General features: G+C 38.4%; 1 protein-coding gene across 1 annotated transcript; it reads left to right on the top strand.

Annotated features, from left to right (window-relative positions):
- The first annotated feature begins 527 nt into the window (after positions 1 to 527).
- On the top strand, positions 528 to 12,824 carry LOC136123145 (tripartite motif-containing protein 60-like). Its single transcript, XM_065877211.1, is given in 5 exon segments — positions 528 to 867; positions 870 to 1,183; positions 1,185 to 1,417; positions 4,825 to 4,959; positions 12,620 to 12,824. Coding segments are annotated over 5 exon segments (1,227 nt in total).
- The last annotated feature ends 7,466 nt before the right edge of the window (positions 12,825 to 20,290 follow it).

The following is a 20,290-nucleotide window of genomic DNA, read 5'->3' on the forward strand; positions in this document are numbered from 1 at the left end:
TGAATGTTCCATGGTTTCAATTTTGGTGATTATTTCCCTGTGATTAGATTTGGGTAATGGTGGGGGGGCAGAACTGTTCCATATGTGCTGTTTTTCTTCCCATCGCAGGCCATCAATTTATCCATTCATTGGTCAGGAGGGGTTCTCTAGTCTCTACATTGTAAAGGCACCTATTTTGTCTCTCTACACATGAACTATAATTCTTAGAATAATATTTTGAGATTGTGTGAATGTATTATTTCCCATGAAATTTTACCTTACAGTATTTGCAGTCATTGATGATTCTTGCCTGAATTAATTATTATATTGTGATTGCCAGTCTAGGAAATTTTGAATTTAAAAGCTTTTCTCCCCCATAGGAATGATTGCTTTCTTGAACCTGTGGCTACTTACTTGTAGAAGAAACTCATTAATGTTAAATTTCGGTGGGCTAATTTGCAATAGCACTACAAGCAGTGAATCTCTCTTGCCCTTCAAGTTGAGGTAGGTGCAGGGGACTCAGAAAGACTTCTGTGGCTGTCATCAGCATGCCGGTCCAGTGCAACGTAAAGCTGGTCAATCTATGTTCTCTGGAGGAGGATATCCACTTCTCGCTGGGTCTTGAGCTTGAGCAGGCCTTGCCAGAGGGAGCATTCTTATCCACCACTTTTGTTCTCAACTCAGTGGAGTTCGTGAGAGCCCTGGTACAGGCACAAGAGGTGTCTAGCTACCCCATCTGTGTGGATAACTCGAAAGATCCAGTAACCATCAACTGTGGGCACAGCTTCTGTTGCTCATGCATCAGTATGACTTGGAAGGACCTAGGTGATACCTTCCCCTGTCCCGTCTGCCATTTTTGGTTTGGAGACAAGAACATCAGGAGCAAACCCAGCTCAGTCATTTGACTGAAGTTGCTAATTTACTCCAGATCAGAAGGAGCACGTGGAAGGGGCAGGAAGAGAATTCTGTGTGTGAGAAGCACAATCAGTTTCTGACCCTTTTTTGTGGGAAGGACCTAGAGGTTTTATGTACACAGTGCTGTTTCTCCATTCAACACCAGAAACACTACAATTGCCCCATCATGAAAGCTGCCTCTCATCACAGGAAAATTCTAGAATGTACCATTGAGCCCTTGAAGAGTGATATGGAACAAGTTGAAAAAGTGATAACTCTGCAAGCCAGCCAATCAGTTGAACGTGAGAAACCAGGTTAAATGTAGGAGAGAAGAAATAAATTTTGAATGTGAGCAATTTAGACTGTTTCTACGGAATCAGCAAGAGGATATTCTTAGGCAGATGGAAGATGAAGAGATGGACATTTTAACAAAACTCTGTGAAAACTTTGTAACATTTACAGATCATGCTTTCATACTGAAACATCTGCTGAGGGAGGTAGGGGAATCTTGCCATGACATAAGAACAACCACTCTGCAGATGTGGTTAGACTATCCTTGCAAACTTTTTTGTTCTTTTTATTCATCTATAAACTCTGGCTAATGTTTTTTGTCAACTCAGCCAATTTATAAGCATGAAAGTTACCAGTATGGGAAGACATGGCAAAACTGAGTCCTGATCATTAACTTGTAATGAAATGTTATCTAAAAGAATAATTTGGAATGAGAAATATTAATTCAGATTATTGACAGTAAGAAGAAATTTGGTGTAAAGTCACAAAGTGAAGAAAAAAATACACTCACTGTTAGCTTTCATATATATGTCTAAAAACAAATTCACTCTGAAATTCAAAAATATAAAATTCCTTTAACACACTCAAGATCATTAACTATGAGTTTCAATATATCCCTGCACTTCTGGTTCACTTAAGAAAAATCAGAAAATACAGTTTAGTAAAAGAAAAAAAAGAATATTTACTGATAGTCTCACCACACAGAAATAACCATGATAAGCATTTGTTATCATTTTTTGGGACATTTTAAATGTAGATATATAGTCATGCATTGAAAAAAATTGCATACATAAATTTGCTTTTTTTTAATTTAAAATGAACATATTGCTTGTTAATAAATATATATGTGCAACATCATTTTCAATTCTTGCATGGTATATATGTGCCACTGTTTATTCCGTTTATCCATTATTGTTGGATAATTTGTTTTTCAGGACTCTTTCAGTTGCAAGGAACACAAAACTTAAACTGCCCCAGACCAAAAGATGAAAAGTCTTAGGCAGGCTGTCCTGTGTTGGCAAGATAGCTACCAGCAGTTCTGGAATAATATCCTTTCAACTCCAAGTTCAGCAGGTAGGGGGGAAAGCCATGCTTTCAAATGTTCTAGTTCTAGAGTTCACTCTAACTAGACCAATTTGGATTCAATCACTGTATGGAGAGGAGGAGCTGGGTGTAACCCGACAAAATCAGAGCGATCTTACCAGAATGAGGGAATATGAATGCTGATGGGCAAAAACAGCATCTGTCCACTCCAGACATTTTCAGTGTTTGCAACTATTTGCCTTCATGGACTATATACCCCAGGGACTATCCTTGAACATAAATCTTTAGAAACATGATTGATTATTTCCTTGGGATATATACTTAAAAGAGAAATTACCAGATCTAAGAGCATGGTATATTTTTAATGAATTTTATACCTTTTGCCAAATTGCCTTTCAGAAAATGCTGCCAATTAACCTGTGCTTTAGAAAATAGGAAGTTCTGTGGAAATTTCTCTCTCACTTTTTTTTCTTAAAGCTTAGACATATATTTATGGCTTTAAAATATTGCCAGCTCAATTATATAGAATGAAAGTATTCTGTACATTGAAAAACAACTCAAACAAGTAAAAAGTTTCCTCATATCCTTACTATTACTGCTAGGCAAAAATTTTATCTTTTTTTACTTTGTATTTATATTAATTACTCCTAAAAAAATTTATATACATATATCTATTGGTATTTTTATTCTGTAAATTTTCTGCTAATGTCCTTAGGCATTTATCTATTAGAGTATTGTCTTATTCATTTATAAAAGTTGTCATGTATTCACCCTTAATCTTTGCCCTATATGTTGCATTTACCTCTTAACTTGGTTAGGAGCTAATAAAGTTTAGAGTATATAATATAGAGGCCTGGTTTGTTGCCCACGTTTAAAGCCTGTTTCCACCACTTTGTTTTGTGTCTTTGGGCAAGTTCTATAACCCCGCCTCTGCCTAAGTTTCCTTTTTGGGAAATGGAGATCATAAATAGTATTTATTTCACAGAATTGCTGTGAGGATTAAATGAAATAATGCATCTGAATAACTGAGGACAGTGTCTGGTATATAGTGATCAATTTTAGATATTATTTTTGTTTGTGTTGTTTTTCAGTGTATAGAAGATTTACATTTTATGTAATTGAATCTAGCAATCTTTCTTTTAAGCCTTCAATGTGTCTAAGCTTTAAAAAAAAAAAAGATAATTATCCAAAGCACAGATTAATTGGCAAGAATTTACTTTGTATAATTGCTAATCTGGGGACTTCTCTGGTGGCGCAGTGGTTAAGAATCTGCCTGCCAATGCAGGGGACACGGGTTAGATCCCTTGTCTGGGAAGGCCCCACTTGCCGTGGAGCAACTAAGCCCATGCACCACAACTACTGAGCCTGCACTCTAGAGCCCGTGAGCTGCAACTACTCAGCCTGTGTGCCACAACTACTGAGGCCCGTGCGCCTAGAGCCCACGCTCCGCAGCAAGAGAAGCCACCGCAACGAGAAGCCCATGCACCACAGCGAAGAGTAGCCCCTGCTCGCTGCAACTAGAGAAAGACCACGCACAGCAACAAAGACCCAACGCAGCCAAAAATAAATAATTTTTTTAAAATTCATTAAAAAAAATTGGTAATCTGTACAGGCTTAGAGAAAAACAATCTATCTGGTAATTAATACCACTGAATTATACACTTAAAAATAGTTAAAATAGTAAATTTTATATTATAAATACTTTTGTATAATTTTTAAAAATTAATAATGTAATATTCCAAAACCCATTGAATTGTACACCTAAGTGAGTGAATTATATGGTATGTGAATTTATATCTCAATAATGCTGCTTTCTTTAAAAGCCTAGCTGGAAAAGTAATGTCCACTTAGAATATGACAAATTTCCCTTCTCTTTCCAAATGAAGGCACTATGACAATAAGAATTGCTTTGCATTTTGATTCATTCATTTGACAAATATTTACTGAGTACCTATTTTAGGCCAAGCACTGTGCCAGCCCCTGGGGATTCATTGGAGACCAAAACAGTCATGGAGATTATTATAGTAAAGGTATGGGGGCCAGACATTAAAAAATTCACCCAAATGAATATTTAATTACAAGTCCAAGATGTGCTTCTTGGAAAACTGAAGATTACCGTATAATGGGACAATAATTTAGACTAGGGGTCAGGAAAGCCCTCTTTGAGGCAATCAAGCTAAGGCTTAAGGGAAGACTAGGACTTATGCTGGAGAATTTCCCAATGAATTCCATGAACATACTATAGTAAATAACAAACAGCCTATAGCAACATTAAATTTTAGGGGAACAGCTACAACAAAAACAAACACCCTACCAATTTTCCTAACAAGACATTTAAACCTACTCAGTTCTTACACTGATAAATGATGCTGGGATGCAGTAAATGTTCTATGCCAGCACTTCTTAGACTTTGCTGTGTCTATAAATTTTCCTGAGGATCATCTAGAATGCAGATTCTGATTCAGTAGGTCTGGGCCAGGCCCTGAGATCCAGATGTGGCCGTGCTGCCTGGCAGAGCACCACATTTAACTAAGGAAAACAGACATTGCAATTAAATAGATGCAGCAGCTTTCCTGAATTATCTTGTGAACTCTCTCTTGAACTGTTTATTTTCAGTTCAAGCAAGTTTGCTGCTGTTGGATTTCGTAAAGCTTTGACTGAAGAACTGGCTGCCTTAGAAAAAACTGGAGTCAAAACATGTCTCTGCCCTAATTTCATAAATACTGGCTTCATCAAAAACCCAAGAACCAGGTAAGTTGAGACAGAAATGGACAAAAAAAGATTGGGGATTGCTATGAATATCAACAATTCTGTGGGGTTTCCTAAGTATTTTAATCATTGAAACACCTGATATTCGAGGCCTTTACCTCATCTCAGTTTCAGCTTCTGTAGACTGGGAAAATAGGTGGAGAGACAGAGAGAGGGAGAGAATGTATATAATTATAGATATGAATGACACAGTGAAGTTGCTAATCCTTCATTTAGTTCTGGTGATTCTCAGACTTAAGTGTACATACATTTCTCCGGGAGCGCTTGGGAACCATGTAGGGGTCCCACCCCACAGAGATGTTGATTTATTCGCTTTGGTTGGGATTCAGTAGTGGTGGGGAAGGGAGCCTGGAACTCTGTATGTTTAACAAGCCTCATAGGTAATTCTGATAGAGGTGACCCAGGACCACAATGTAAAAAAAGGCCTTTCCTTTGGTAATCTAGAGATTATCCTCCAAAATAAGTAGCAGACCATAGTCTGTCCTTGGTTAAAAAATAAAATTACAAAGGATCGGTGCTGAGGTTTATTTTTAATGTTTCCTCTGGGAATAGCTTTAACATTTTTGTAAACATGATGCATACTTTTAAAAAAGAATTCCAACATACACAAAAATACAAATAAAGTTTCTTTTTAAACTTCCTTAAAACCCTCTATCCAGTGGAAACTACTTTCAACATTTTGAAGAACATTGATTTGGTCATCTCTTTATGTACAGATTAAATGTATAATTTCATATAATTAGCATATATTACATATGGGATTCTGGAAGCAGTAAGTAAACTGCTTGCTTCACTAAGCATTATGATTATAGATAACAATACTGTATTAAAAAGTTCAAAGTTGCTAAGAAGATAGATCTTTTTCTTTTTTAACATCTTTCTTGCAGTATAATTGCTTTACAAGGTTGTGTTAGTTTCTGCTGTATAACAAAGTGAATCACCTATATGTATACATATATCCCCATATCCCCTCCCTCTTGCATCTCCCTCCCACCCTCCCTCTCTCACCCCTCTAGGTGGTCACAAAGCACGGAGCTGATCTCCCTGTACTATGCGGTTGCTTCCTACTAGCTATCTATTTTACATTTGGTAGTGTATATATGTCAATGCTACTCTCTCACTTTGTCCTAGCTTACCCTTCCCCCTCCCCGTGTCCTCAAGTCCATTCTCTACGTCTTTATTCCTGTCCTGCTCCTAGGTTCATCAGAACCATTTTTTTTTTTAGAGTCCACATATATGTGTTAGCATATGTTATTTGTTTTTCTCTTTCTGACTTTACTCTGTATGACAGACTCTAGGTCCATCCACCTCACTACAAATAACTCAATTTCGTTTCTTTTTATGGCTGAGAAATATTCCATTGTATGTGTGTGCCATATCTTCTTTATCCATTCATCTGTCGATGGACACTTAGGTTGCTTCCATGTCCTGGTTATTGTAAATAGTGCTGCAATGAACACTGTGGTACCTGACTCTTTTTGAATATGGTTTTCTCAGGTATATGCCCAGTAGTGGGATTCCTGGGTCGTATGGTAGTTCTATGTTTACTTTTGTTTGTTTGTTTGTTTTTTGCAGTACGTGGGCCTCTCGCTGTTGTGGCCTCTCCCGTTGCGGAGCACAGGCTCCGGACGCACAGGCTTAGCAGCCATGGCTCACGGGCCTAGCCACTCCGTGTCATGTGGGACCTTCCCGGACGGGGGCACGAACTTGTGTCCCCCGCATCAGCAGGCGGACTCTCAACCACTGCGCCACCAGGGAAGCCCCTATGTTTAGATTTTTAAGGAACCTCCATACTGTTCTCCATAGTGGCTTTATCAATTTACATTCCCACCAATAGTACAAGAGGGTTCCCTCTTCTCCACACCTTCTCCAGCATTTATTGTTTGTTTATTTTTTAATGATGGCCATTCTGACTGGTGTGAGATGATACCTCATTGTAGTTTTGATTTGCATTTCTCTAATGATTAGTGATGTTGAGAATCCTTTCATGCGTTTGTTGGCCATCTGTATATCTTCCTTGGAGAAATGTCTGTTTAGGTCTTCTGCCCATTTTTTGATTGGGTTGTTTGTTTTTTTGAGATTGAGCTGCATGAGCTGCTTGTATATTTTGCAGATTAATCCTTTCTGAGTTGCTTCATTTGCAAATATTTTCTCCCATTCTGAGGGTTGTCCTTTCATCTTATTTATGGTTTCCTTTGCTGTGCAAAAGCTTTTAAGTTTCATTAGATCCCATTTGTTTATTTTTGTTTTTATTTCCATTTTTGTAGGAGGTGGGTCAAAAAGGATCTTGCTGTGAGTTATGTCACAGAGTATTCTGCCTATGTTTTCCTCTAAGAGTTTTATAGTGTCTGGCCCTACATTTAGGTCTTTAATCCATTTTGAGTTTATTTTTGTGTATGGTGTTAAGGAGTGTTCTAATTTCATTCCTTTGCATGTAGCTGTCCAGTTTTTCCAGCACCACTTATTGCAGAAGCTGTCTTTTCTCCATTCTATACTCTTGCCTCCTTTATCAATGGTAAGGTGACCATATGTGCATGGGTTTATCTCTGGGCTTTATATCCTGTTCCATTGATCTATATTTCTGTTTTGGTGCCAGTACCCTGCTGTCTTGATTACTGTAGCTTTGTAGTATAGTCTGAAGTCAGGGAGCCTGATTTCTCCAGCTCCGTTTTTCTTTCACAAGATTGCTTTGGCTATTTGGGGTCTTTTGTGTTTCCATACAAATTGTGAAATTTTTGTTCTAGTTCTGTGAAAAATGCCATTGGTACTTTGATAGGGATTGCATTGAATCTGTAGATTGCTTTGGGTAGTATAGTCATTTTCACAATTTTGATTCTCCCAATCCAAGAACGTGGTATATCTCTCCATCTGTTTGTATTGTCTTTAATTTCTTTCATCAGTGTCTCATAGTTTTCTGCATACAGGTCTTTTGTCTCCTTAGGTAACTTTATTCCTAGGTATTTTATTCTTTTTGTTGCAGTGGTAAATGGGAATGTTTCCTTAATTTCTCATTCAGATTTTTCATCATTAGTGAATAGGAATGCAAGAGATTACTGCATTAATTTTATATCCTGCTACTTTACCAAATTCGTTGATTAGCTCTAGTAGTTTTCTGGTAGCATCTTTAGGATTCTCTATGTATAGTATCATGTCATCTGCAAACAGTGACAGTTTTACTTCTTTTCTGATTTGGATTCCTTTTACTTCTTTTTCTTCTCTGATTGCTGTGGCTAAAACTTCCAAAACTATGTTGAATAATAGTGGTGAGAGTGGGCAACCTTGTCTTTTTCTTGATCTTAGAGGAAATGGTTTCAGTTTTTCACCATTGAGAACAATGTTGGCTGTGCATTTGTCATATATGGCCTTTATTATATTGAGGTAAGTTCCCTCTATGCCTACTTTCTGGAGAGTTTTTATCATAAATGGGTGTTGAATTTTGTCAAAAGCTTTTTCTGCATCTATTGAGATGATCATATGGTTTTTATCCTTCAATTTGTTAATATAGTGTATCGCATTGATTGATTTGCGTATATTGAAGACTGCTTGCATTCCTGGGATAAACCCCACTTAGTCATGGTGTATGATCCTTTTAATGTGCTGTTGGATTCTTTTTGCTAGTATTTTGTTGAGGATTTTTGCATCTATGTTCATCAGAGATATTCACCCATAGTGTTGTTTTTTTGTGTGTGACATCTTTGTCTGGTTTTGGTATCAGGGTGATGGTGGCCTCATAGAATGAGTTTGGGAGCGTTCCTCCCTCTGCTATATTTTGGAAGAGTTTGAGACGGATAGGTGTTAGCTCTTCTCTAAATGTTTGATAGAATTCCCCTGTGAAGCCATCTGGTCCTGGGCTTTTGTTTGTTGGAAGATTTTTAATGACAGTTTCGATTTCAGTGCTTTTGATTGGTCTGTTTATACTTTCTGTTTCTTCCTAGTTCAGTCTCGGAAGGTTGTGCTTTTCTAAGAACTTGTCCATTTCTTCCAGGTTGTCCATTTTATTGGCATATAGTTACTTGTAGTAATCTCTTATGATCGTTTGTATGTCTGCAGTGTCAGTTGTTATTTCTCCTTTTTCATTTCTAATTCTATTGATTTGAGTCTTTTCCCTTTTTTTCTTGATGAGTCTGGCTAATGATTATTCAATTTGTTTATCTTCTCAAAGAACCAGCTTTTAGTTTTATATATCTTTGCTATTGTGCCCTTCATTTTTTTTCTTTTAACAGACCCATCTCCTTTTTATTTACTTATTTATTTATAAGTTATTTATTTATTTATTTTTGACTGCGTTGGGTCTTCGTTGCCGTGCGCAGGCTTTCTCTAGTTGTAGCAAGCAGGGGCTACTCTTTGTTGTGGTATGCAGGGTTCTCATTGTGTTGGCTTTTCTTGTTGCAGAGCACGGGCTCTAGGTGCATGGGTTTTAATAGTTGTGGCACACAGGCTCAGTAGTTGTGGCTTGTAGGCTGTAGATCGCAGGCTCAGTAGTTGTGGTGCACAGGCTTAGTTACTCCACGGCATGTGGTATATTCCCAGACCAGGGCTTGAACCCATGTCCCTAGCCTTGGCAGGTGGATTATTAACCACTAGGCCACCGGGGAAGTCCTGTGTCCTTTACTTTTTCATTTATTTCTGATCTGATTTTTATGATTTCAATCCTCTGCTAACTTTGGGGTTTTTTGTTCTTCTTTCTCTAATTGCTTTAGGTATAAGGTTAGATTGTTTATTTGAGATTTTTCTTGTTTCTTGAAGTAGGATTGCATTGCTATAAACTTCCTCTTAGAACTGCTTTTGCTGCATCCCATAGGTTTTGGGTCCTCATGTTTTCATTGTCATTTGTTTCTAGGTATTTATTGATTTCCTCTTAGATTTCTTCAGTGATCTCTTGGTTATTTAGTATTGTATTGTTTAGCCTCCATGTGTTTGTATTTTTTACAGATTTGTTCCTGTAATTAATATCTAGTCTCATAGCATTGTGATTGGAAAAGATACTTGATATGATTTCAGTTTTCTTAAATTTACCAAGGCTTGATTTGTGACCCAAGATATGATCTCTCCTGGAGAATGTTCCATGAGCACTTGAAAAGAAAATGTATTCTGTTATTTTTGGATGGAACATCCTATAAATATCAATTAACTCCATCTTGTTTAATGTATCACTTAAAGCTTGTGTTTCCTTATTTATTTGCATTTTGGATGATTTGTCCATTGGTGAAAGTGGGGTGTTAAAGTCCCCTACTATGATTGTGTTACTGTCGAGGTCCCCTTTTATGGCTGTTATCATTTGTCTTATGTATTGAGGTGCTCCTATGTTGGGTGCAGTTTACAATTGTTGTATCTTCTTCTTGGATTGATTCCTTGATCATTATGTGGTGTCCTTCCTTGTCTCTTGTAACATTCTTTTAAAGTCTATTTTGTCAATATGAGAATTGCTACTCCAGCTTTCTTTTGATTTCCATTTGCATGGCATATCTTTTCATCCTCTCACTTTCAGTCTGTATGTGTTCCTAGGTCTGAAGTTGGTCTCTTGTAGGCAGCATATATAAAGGTCTTGCTTTTTATCCATTCAGCTAGTCTGTGTCTTTTGGTTGGAGCATTTAATCCATTTACATTTAAGGTAATTTTCAATATGTATGTTTCTATTACCATTTTCTTAATTGTTTTGGGTTTGTTATTGTAGGTCTTTTCCTTCTCTTGTGTTTCCTGCCTAGAAAAGTTCCTTTAGCATTTTTTGTAAAGCTTGTTTGTGGTGCTGAATTCTCTTAGCTTTTGCTTGTCTGTAAAGATTTTAATTTCTCCATCATATCTGAATGACATCCTTGCTGGGTAGAGTAATCTTGATTGTAGGTTTTTCCCTTTCATCACTTTATGCCACTTCCCTCTGGCTTGCAGAGTTTCTGCTGAAAGATCAGCTGTTAACCTTATGGGGATTCCCTTGTGTGTTATTTGTTGTTTTTCCCTTGCTGCTTTTAGTATTGTTTCTTTGTATTTAATTTTTGACAGTTTGATTAATATGTGTCTTGGCGTGTTTCTCCTTGGATTTATCCTGTATGGGACTCTCTGTTCTTCCTGGACTTGATCGACTATTTCCTTTCCCATATTAGGGAAGTTTTCAACTATAATCTCTTCAAATATTTTCTCAGTCCCTTTCTTTTTCTCTTCTTCCTCTGGGACCCCTATAATTCGAATGTTGGTGCATTGAATGTTTCCCAGAGGTCCCTAAGACTGTTCTCAATTCTTTTTCTTTAAGATGCTCTGTGGTTGTTATTTCCACTATTTTATCTTCCAGGTCACTTATCTGTTCTTCTGCCTCAGTTATTCTGCTATTGATTCCTTCTAGAGAATTTTTCATCGCATTTGTTTTGTTGTTAATCATTTTTTGTTTGCTCTTTAGTCCTTCTAGGTCCTTGTTAAATGTTTCTTGTATTTTTTCCATTCTATTTCCAAGATTTTGGATCATCTTTACTATCATTACTCTGAATTCTTTTTCAGGTAGCCTGACTATTTCCCCTTCATTTGTTTGGTCTGTTGGGTTTTAACCTTGCTCCTTCATCTGCTATGTGTTTCTCTGTCTTCCCATTTTGCTTAACTTACTGTGTTTGGGGTCTCCTTTTTGCAGGCTGCAGGTTCATAATTCCCATTTTTTTTGGTGTCTGCCCCCAGTGGCTAAGGTTGATTGGTTCAGTGGGTTGTGTAGGCTTCCTTGTGGAGGGGACTGGTGCCTGAGGCTAGATTTGTCTTTCTGGTGAGTAGGACTGTGTCTGTTGGTGTGTTTTGGGGTGTCTGTGAACTTCTTATGATTTTAGGCAGCCTCTCTGCTAATGGGTGAGGTTGTGTTCCTGTCTTGCTAGTTGTTTGACATGGGGTGTCCAGCACTGGAGCTTGCTGGTTATTGTGTGGAGCTTGGTCTTAGCGTTGAGATGGAGATCTCTGGGAGAGCTCTCACCAATTGATATTACATGGGGCCAGCAGGTCTCTGGTGGTCCAATGTCCTGAACTCAGCTCTCCCACTTTGGAGGCTCAGGCCTGTCAGCCACATGGCTCAGAAGGGAGAAAAAAAAGAAAGAAGAAAAATAAATAAATAAAATAAAGTTATTAAAATAAAAAATTTTTTAAATATTATTAAAATAAAAAAATTTAGGCGGGGTTCCCTGGTGGCGCAGTGGTTGAGAGTCCGCCTGCCGATGCAGGGAACACGGGTTCATGCCCCGGTACAGGAGGATCCCGTATGCCACAGAGCAGCTGGGCCTGTGAGCCATGGCTGCTGAGCCTGCGCGTCCGGAGCCTGTGCTCCACAACGGGAGAGGCCACAACAGTGAGAAGCCTGCGTACCACAAAAAAAAAAAAAAAAAATTTTTTAAAGTAAAAAAATAATAAAAGAGAGCAACGAAACCAATAAACAAATCCAACAATGATGACAGGTGCTAAAAACTATACTAAGATACACATAAAAATCAGAAACTAGTCAGTCGCATACAGCAAACCCCAAGTCTACAGTTGCTCCCAAAGTCTACCACCTCAATTTTGGGATGATTCATTGTTCAGGTATTCCACCGATGCAGGGTACATCAAGATGATTGTGGGTATTTAATCCACTGCTCTGGAGGCTGCACAGAGAAATTTTCCTTTTTATTGTTTGTTCGCGCAGCTCCTGGGTGTCAGCTTTAGATTTGGCCCCGCCTCTGTGTGTAGGTCACCCTCTGGCGTCTGTTCTTCACCCAGACAGGACTTGGTTAAAGGAGCGGCTGATTAGGGCGCTCTGGATCACTCAGGACGGGGCGGGGGAAGGAGGGGTACAGAATGCGGGGCAAGCCTGCGGCGGCAGAGGCCCGCGTGACACTGCAACAGCCTGAGGCGCACCATGTGTTCTCCAAGGGAAGTTCTCCCTGGATCACGGGACCCTGGCAGTGGCGGACTGCACAGGCTCCCAGGGGGGTGTGGATAGTGACCTGTGCTCGCACACAGGCTTCTTGGTGACTGCAGCAGCAGCCTTAGTGTTTCATGCCCATCTCTTGTGTTTGCCCTGATAGCCACGGCTCACGCCCTTCCCTGGAGCTTGTTTAGGTGGTGCTCTGAATCCCCTCTCCTCAGGCAACCTGAAACAATGGTCTCTTGCCTCTTAGGCAGTTCCACACTTTTTCCCCCCCCCCCCGGACTCCCTCCCTGCTAGCTGTGATGCACTAGCCCCTTCAGGCTGTGTTCACACAGCCAACCCCAGTCCTCTCCCTGGGATCTGACCTCTGAAGCCCAAGCCTGAGCTCCCAGCCCCGCCTGCCCCGGCAGGTGAACAGACAAGCCTCTCAGGCTGGTGAGTGCTGGTCGGCACCGATCCTCTGTGCGGGAATGTCTCCGCTTTGCCTTCTGCACCCCTGTTGCTGTGCTCTCCTCCGAGGCTCCGAAGCTTCCCACCCACCCACCCCCCATCTCCACCAGTGAAGGGGCTGCCTAGTGTGTGGAAACTTTTCCTCCTTCACAGCTCCCTCCCAGAGGTGCAGGTCCCATCCTTATTCTTTTCCCTCTGTTTTTTCTTTTTTCTTTTGCCCTACCCTAGGTACATGGGGAGTATCTTGACGTCTGAGGTCTTCTGCAAGCATTCAGTAGGTGTTCTGTAGGAACTGTTCCACACGTAGATGTATTTTTGATGTATTGGTGGGGAGGAAGGTGATCTCCACATCTTACTCCTCCGCCATCTTGAAGGTCCCCCAAGAAGATAGATCTTAATTGTTCCCATCACAAAACAGAAATAACCATGTAATGTGATAGAGGTGTTAGCTAATGCTAAGGTGGCAATCATATTGCAATATATAAATGTATCAAATCAACTGGTTGTACACCTTAAACTTATATCATATGATATGTCAGTTGTATCTCAATAAGTATTATTTAATTAGTTAATTAATTTTAAAAAGAGTTCACTAAAACTGAAAGATGTTATCTAAGGAGGAAGAGAGTACCATCCCCAAGGATAAAATTTGCCAATATTTAGACACTAAAATAATATATTTGAGTCAAATTTTTCACTAAGACTGTCTTGCAGCAGTTAAAAACACATTATATTGAATATGTTTTTTAATTATAATCGAATTTTTTACCCTTGCCCCCAGAAGAATCCGGCACAAAGCTAACCTTCATGTGGGCAAGGGTGCCCTCTCCTGGCAAAGCTTTACTAGTGCAATTAAAAAATCATTGGGACGCTTGCTGTGGGGGGTGGGGAGGGGAAGTATAAATAGAAGTTGGCCTGATTCTAGCCTAATCACAGGAATATAACCTGGCTAAGAACGGGTCTGGGGCTTGTCCTGCCACACGAAGCCCTTTGAAGATAAGCTGATATTAGAGTGGATGCCAAAGGTGAAGTTAGTTTTAATATAGAAACTTAGTTTTAATTAGAGAACAGAAAAATTCTTACTTTAGTTTATATTTTGGACCCTATATAAAATCTGTAATTTTCTTAAACCTCACAACAATACTTTGCTTAGAGAGATAAAGTAACTTGACTTAAATTGGCAGAACTGAGATTCAGACTAAACTTTCCTTTTACACAGAGGGATAGCCTTTGAGGAAAAAGGAAACAACCTCTAGATGACCAATTCAAAATAATTTGTATTATATTAATGTTGGAACTTAAATTCTCTTTTAAAGCACCTCAAAGATGTAGTTCATTGGTTATATTTACACATCTAACCAACTGCAAAGAAATTGGTTTACTGTGTTATAATGCAGCATAATTATATAATGAGTTTATTGGAGTTAAGTATAATCAGGTACTCCAAGTAATTTGTTTGACAGCTAAAAGTTATTTTTGTTAAATAAACTTGGATATCAAGAAATCATCTTATTAAAAGCATTTATTAAAAGCCTACTAGATACCAGGTACCCTACTAGGGTACCTAACATAAATTACCTCTAATCTTTAAAACAAGAGGTCCAGATTTGGACCCACACCATAGTTTGCCTACCCCAGCTCTAATCCTTATAACAATCTGCAAGATAAGTTTTACTATGCTCATTTTATGGAGAAAGAAACTGAAACTTGGAGAAATTAAGAAAATTGCCCAAGGTCACACAGTCCCAGAGCTGCAGACTAGAATTCTTACCTAGGTCCCTGACTCCAAAAGCCTCATTATTCCTAGCTTTATTTTATTTTAGTTAGTTAGTTAGTTAGTTAGTTATAGCTGCTTTGGGTCTTCGTTGCTGCACGTAGGCTTTCTCTAGTTGCGGCAAACGGGGGCTACTCTTCATTGCGGTGCGTGGGCTTCTCATTGCGGTGGCTTCTCTTGTTGTGGAGCATGGAGTCTGGGCGCATGGGCTTCAGTAGTTGTGGCACGCAGGTTCAGTAGTTGTGGTGCATGGGCTTAGTTGCACCGCAGCATGTGGGATCTTACTGGCCCAGGGTTCGAACCCACGTCCCCTGCATTGGCAGGTGTATTCATAACCACTGCACCACCAAGGAAGTCCCTTCTAGTTTTATTTTTTTAACATAATTTTTTAAAATAAATTTACTTTTTTATTTTTGGCAGGGTTGGGTCTTTGTTGCTGCACATGGGCTTTCTCTAGTTGTGGTGAGCGGGGGCTACTCTTCCTTGCAGTGTGTGGGCTTCTCATTGCAGTGGCTTCTCTTTGTTGTGGAGCACGGGCTCTAGGCATGTGGGCTTCAGTAGTTGTAGCACACGGGCTCAGTAGTTGTGGCTCGCAGGCTCTAGAGTGCAGGCTTAATAGTTGTGGCACACGGGCTTAGTTGCTCCGCAGCACGTGGGATCTTCCCAGACCAGGGCTCAAACCCGTGTCCCCTGCATTGGCAGGCGGATTCTTAACCACTGCACCACCAGGGAAGTCCTTAATTTCTTTTTTTAATTGAAATGTAGCTGATGAACAATATTATGTTAGTTTCAGGTGTACTATATTGTGATTTGACATTTACATACATTATGAAATGATCATCATGATAAGTCTAGTAACCATTTGTCACTATACAAAGGGTATAGGGATCATATTCCTTATGCTGTATATTACATCGGTATGTCTTATTTATTTTATAACTGGAGGTTTGTCCAGTTCACCTATTTTGTCCCCACTCCTTCCCCCTCCCCTCTGGCAACCACTTATTTGTTCTCTGTATCTATGAGTCTGTTTTCATTTTATTTAGTTTATTTGTTTGTTTTTAAGATTCCACATATAAGTGAAATAATATGGGATTTGTCTTTCTTTGTCTGACTTATTTCACTTAGCATAATACTCTCTAGATCCATTCATGCTGTTGCAAATAGCAAGATTTTTTTAAGGGCTGAGTAATATTCTGTTGTGTATATATATATATACCACATTTTCTTTATCCCCTCATCTATTGATGGACACTTAGATTACTTCCATATCTTGGCTATTGTAAATAATGCTGCAATGAACATTGGTGTGTACTGTTATTGATTTCTAATTTCATCCCACTGTGGTCGAAGAACATACTTCTTATGATTTCAATATTTTTAAATTTAATGAGATTTGTTTTGTGGCCTAATATATGGTCTGTCCTGGAGAATGTTTCTTGTGCCCTTAAGAAGAATACATATTCTACTGTTGTTGGATTAAGTGTTCTATAGATGCTCTTAGGTCCAGTTGATTTATGCTGTTGTTCAAGTTTTATATTTCCTTGCTGATCTTCTGTCTAGCTGTTCAGTCCATTGTTGAAAGTGGGATTAATGTCTCCAGCTCTTACTTTTAAACTGTCCATATTTCCCTTCAATTTGGTTATTTTTTGCTTCATCTGTTTTGGGGCTTCATTATTAGATATACCAACAATTTTTAATTAAGTGCTTTTCCCTTAAATAAGTTATTTTTTTCTTTTCTGTTAGTGTATAAATAATGTAGCATAAGCTGGATTTATTAAATAACAAAAATTGTATGTTCTGATTCATCCTCTTAAAACGCCTACTCTCCTATATGTAATATACATAACAAAATTTATTTTCTCTAAAAATTTAGCTTTTGTGTGTGTGCTACAGAAAGATATTAGTTTTCATTGGCTAGTACCGTAAAAAAAGATGTTATATAAGAAGGTGACAAGTAACATTTGTATAGTATAACTGTATAAGTATTTATATGTACATTTCCCATTTAACCATCATGTTACCCACAGAGTGCTAAAGCTGGCTTATATTCATTCAGTGACACCATGTTGGTAGCTTGAAATTGGCTATTTTGGTTGGAGTATTTATACCATAGAAACTGGAAAATGCTACAAAACTGGTAATTCTGTCCCCAGGAGAGCCAGTTGTTACACATTTACCAGCATACCACTGCATTATCTCCATTTTTCATATTAAACATAAAAACAAAAACCTGAGCTTTAAAGAGTAGAGATGTCATCCCCAAAATTATTCAGCTACTTAAGTGGTAAAATTAGATAATCAAACACAGTTCTTCTACCTGAAAGTACTCTTTCTCCCTAAGTATTCTTATGATCCTACATGGATTCTTCTTCTCAACCCCAGCAGATTGGCCTGAAGTGATTTTGTATAGTTTCTACAAAATCCGTTACCTACATTTATTTAATAGGATTTACAACTCTTGTTAAAATTAGACTATCAGGGAATAAAATATTTCCATGTACTGATATTTTAATGATTAAGATTTTAGTCTGCCAAGAAATTGAATTTTTTCTGGAAGACTTTTCTTTTGATCTTTTTAATATCGTGATATTGGACAGCCTTTAAGTTTAATGAAAATTCTTCTGACAGAGGCTAAGACCTTAGGTAAAGAGATCAAGTAACTAAGGAAAGTTCAGTAAATGCAACACCATTTGATTGGTAGGTTAGCAAGGCCACAGTGTGAATTCGAGAGAGTATGCTATACTGTTTACACAGGCGTTTGTGAGCTTTGATGGAGCTTGGGAATATTGAAGTCTGGTAGTGGTATGCTTGAAAGTGAATTTCCCTCTGAACACTTTTCAAGGCACAAGCATCCTTCAGCTTCTAGAGTCACCCTCCTCAACACCCATTACCTTCTTATCCCACAGGCTAAAGGACTGCTTAGTCTTCTTCAAGTTTCCATTGCCTTTCATTTTTGCCTCTATTGAGCCAAAAGCCATCGCTTTCATTATTATATTTCCTCTGCAGTGACATCTCCAAGCTTTTCATATGTAATACTGTTGCGTCGGGGTGCTGGGGTGAACACAGTGTTCTAATAAGTGACTGACCTATGCTGAGAATGAAAGATTATATCATGTATGTTTTAAGCTCTGCTCTCCTTCATGTATCCAATTATCATGCTCACTTTTAAGTACAATACTACACTTTCCAATTGTCCCAGTTTTACTTTACTACATGTTCTTTCTGAATGAACTATTCTGTATTTGTTCCTAAAGAATCTCATCCAATTTTTTTTGCCTTACTTCTCTCAACTAGTGGCACACATTTAAAATCTGCCTCCCCAAAATGTTAGTCACCCAGTTTGGTGACATTAGCAAATTTCATGAATAAATTTGATTATGTATCTTTTTTCTAAGTCATTAAAAAAATGTTAGGGACTTCCCTGGTGGCGCAGTGGTTGAGTCCACCTGCCAATGCAGGGGACACGGTGAGCCCTGGTCCGCAAAGATCCCACATGCCACGGAGCAGCTGAGCCCATGCGCCATGGCTGCTGAGCCTGTGCTCTAGAGTCCGCGAGCCACAACTGCTGAGGCCTGCGTGCCTGGGGCCCGTGCTCCGCAACAAAGAGTGGCCCCCACTCACCACAACTGGAGAAAGGCCCGCGTGCAGCAACAAGGACCCAACGCAGCCAAAAGTAAATAAATAAAATAAATAAATTTTTTTTAAATGTTAAAAACTCAGGACCAACTCTTGTGCAACTCCTCCTAAGTGCCCTTATTCTAACACCCAGATAACAGAGGCCACTTTTTAGGGACTACTTGCTACTCAGTAGTACATATACCAGGATGATTACACAGTAAAGATGTAACATGGAACTAAGTAAGAAAGCTGAAAATTAAATCAAGACCTAAGAAATATAAGGGTTACATACGGAGATCAAGGACTTAGAGCTAAGCATATTCCTATATTTTAATTCCTCTGATACTCTAGAAATTGTTCATTAAATAGTCTTAATAGGATAATAAAACTTGTATAATGGCATCTGACTTCTTTCCCAAGACTTCTAGAGATTTAAAAGTGAAATTTGTCAGTCCTAATCTAGCTAAATTATTTTCGAGTCCTAGTTACTCCTATAGTTCTCATATGCAAAATAGGGACTATAGTATCTCCTTCATAGGGTTGTTGGAAAACTTTAGTGAGATAACTTACGTAGATTGTTTAACACAGTGTGCAGTACATGATAAGCACTAAATGGGTTTTTTTTGTTATTTTTATATATATACTGCAATTTTATTTCAATCGCACAAACGAAGTTGGCATGTAGGAAATTTAAATGAAACAGTACGGTAAAAATAGCAGAGAACCAAAAATTCTAATAAGGAAGTACACCTAAAGCATGAGAATTCAACATTCATTAGTTTTTCATCTTCAGTTTTGATTGACACTTGATGCTTGCTAATTTTGAGACAAACTTTGAGATCATGATGAGTATTCTGAAGAGATTTCATCACCAGCACTAAGATTTGTACATTCAGTTGTTTTGCAGTTGACCTGTTAGCCATTTACATAGTGTATAGTACAGATTTGTCACAGGTCAGATCACAGTGTTGAAGGAAAGAAGTACCTTCCTGTAATTAGAAAGGATCCCTTAAACTGCACTCAGCTTAAGACAAAAGCACAAAAACCATCATAATATTGTGGCTCCAAGGAACATAGTTTTAATAAGGAAAATAACCTAAGCTTCTGTTTCCCATTTTAATTACTGAAATCTCTAACAATGACAAAACTGTCACATAGGACAGTAAATGTATACAGTACTTCAATCAAACTTCTTGGAAAGAACACATTTAGCAATCTGGGATAACGCAGAACGACAGGAAATAAAACGTGATTCAACACTGGTTCTTTTTGTCATTTTACACAGACATCATGTTAATATTAGACCAAGGCACAAAACGTTTAGGGCATAAACCAGTTTCTTTTTTAAGATCTAGCATTTTTACCGTAGTCTTTTACCTTACTTTGGAACACTTGTACCCAGTACTCTATCCTACTATAGACTGTTTAACTTAATCAACAAAATCAAAAGTGATTTCTGACCAGATTTATGGGGGACATAAACATTTGTATCATCAAAGTGTTTGCGTAACCAAAAGTACAATAATAAAGATGAAAATGCCTCCTATTTCTTTTAGAAAGTAGTACTTCATAAGCTTGCCTGCATCTTTAATGTCTTCACT

Source organism: Phocoena phocoena, chromosome 5, assembly GCF_963924675.1.
Source record: "Phocoena phocoena chromosome 5, mPhoPho1.1, whole genome shotgun sequence".
Lineage (NCBI taxonomy): Eukaryota > Metazoa > Chordata > Mammalia > Artiodactyla > Phocoenidae > Phocoena > Phocoena phocoena.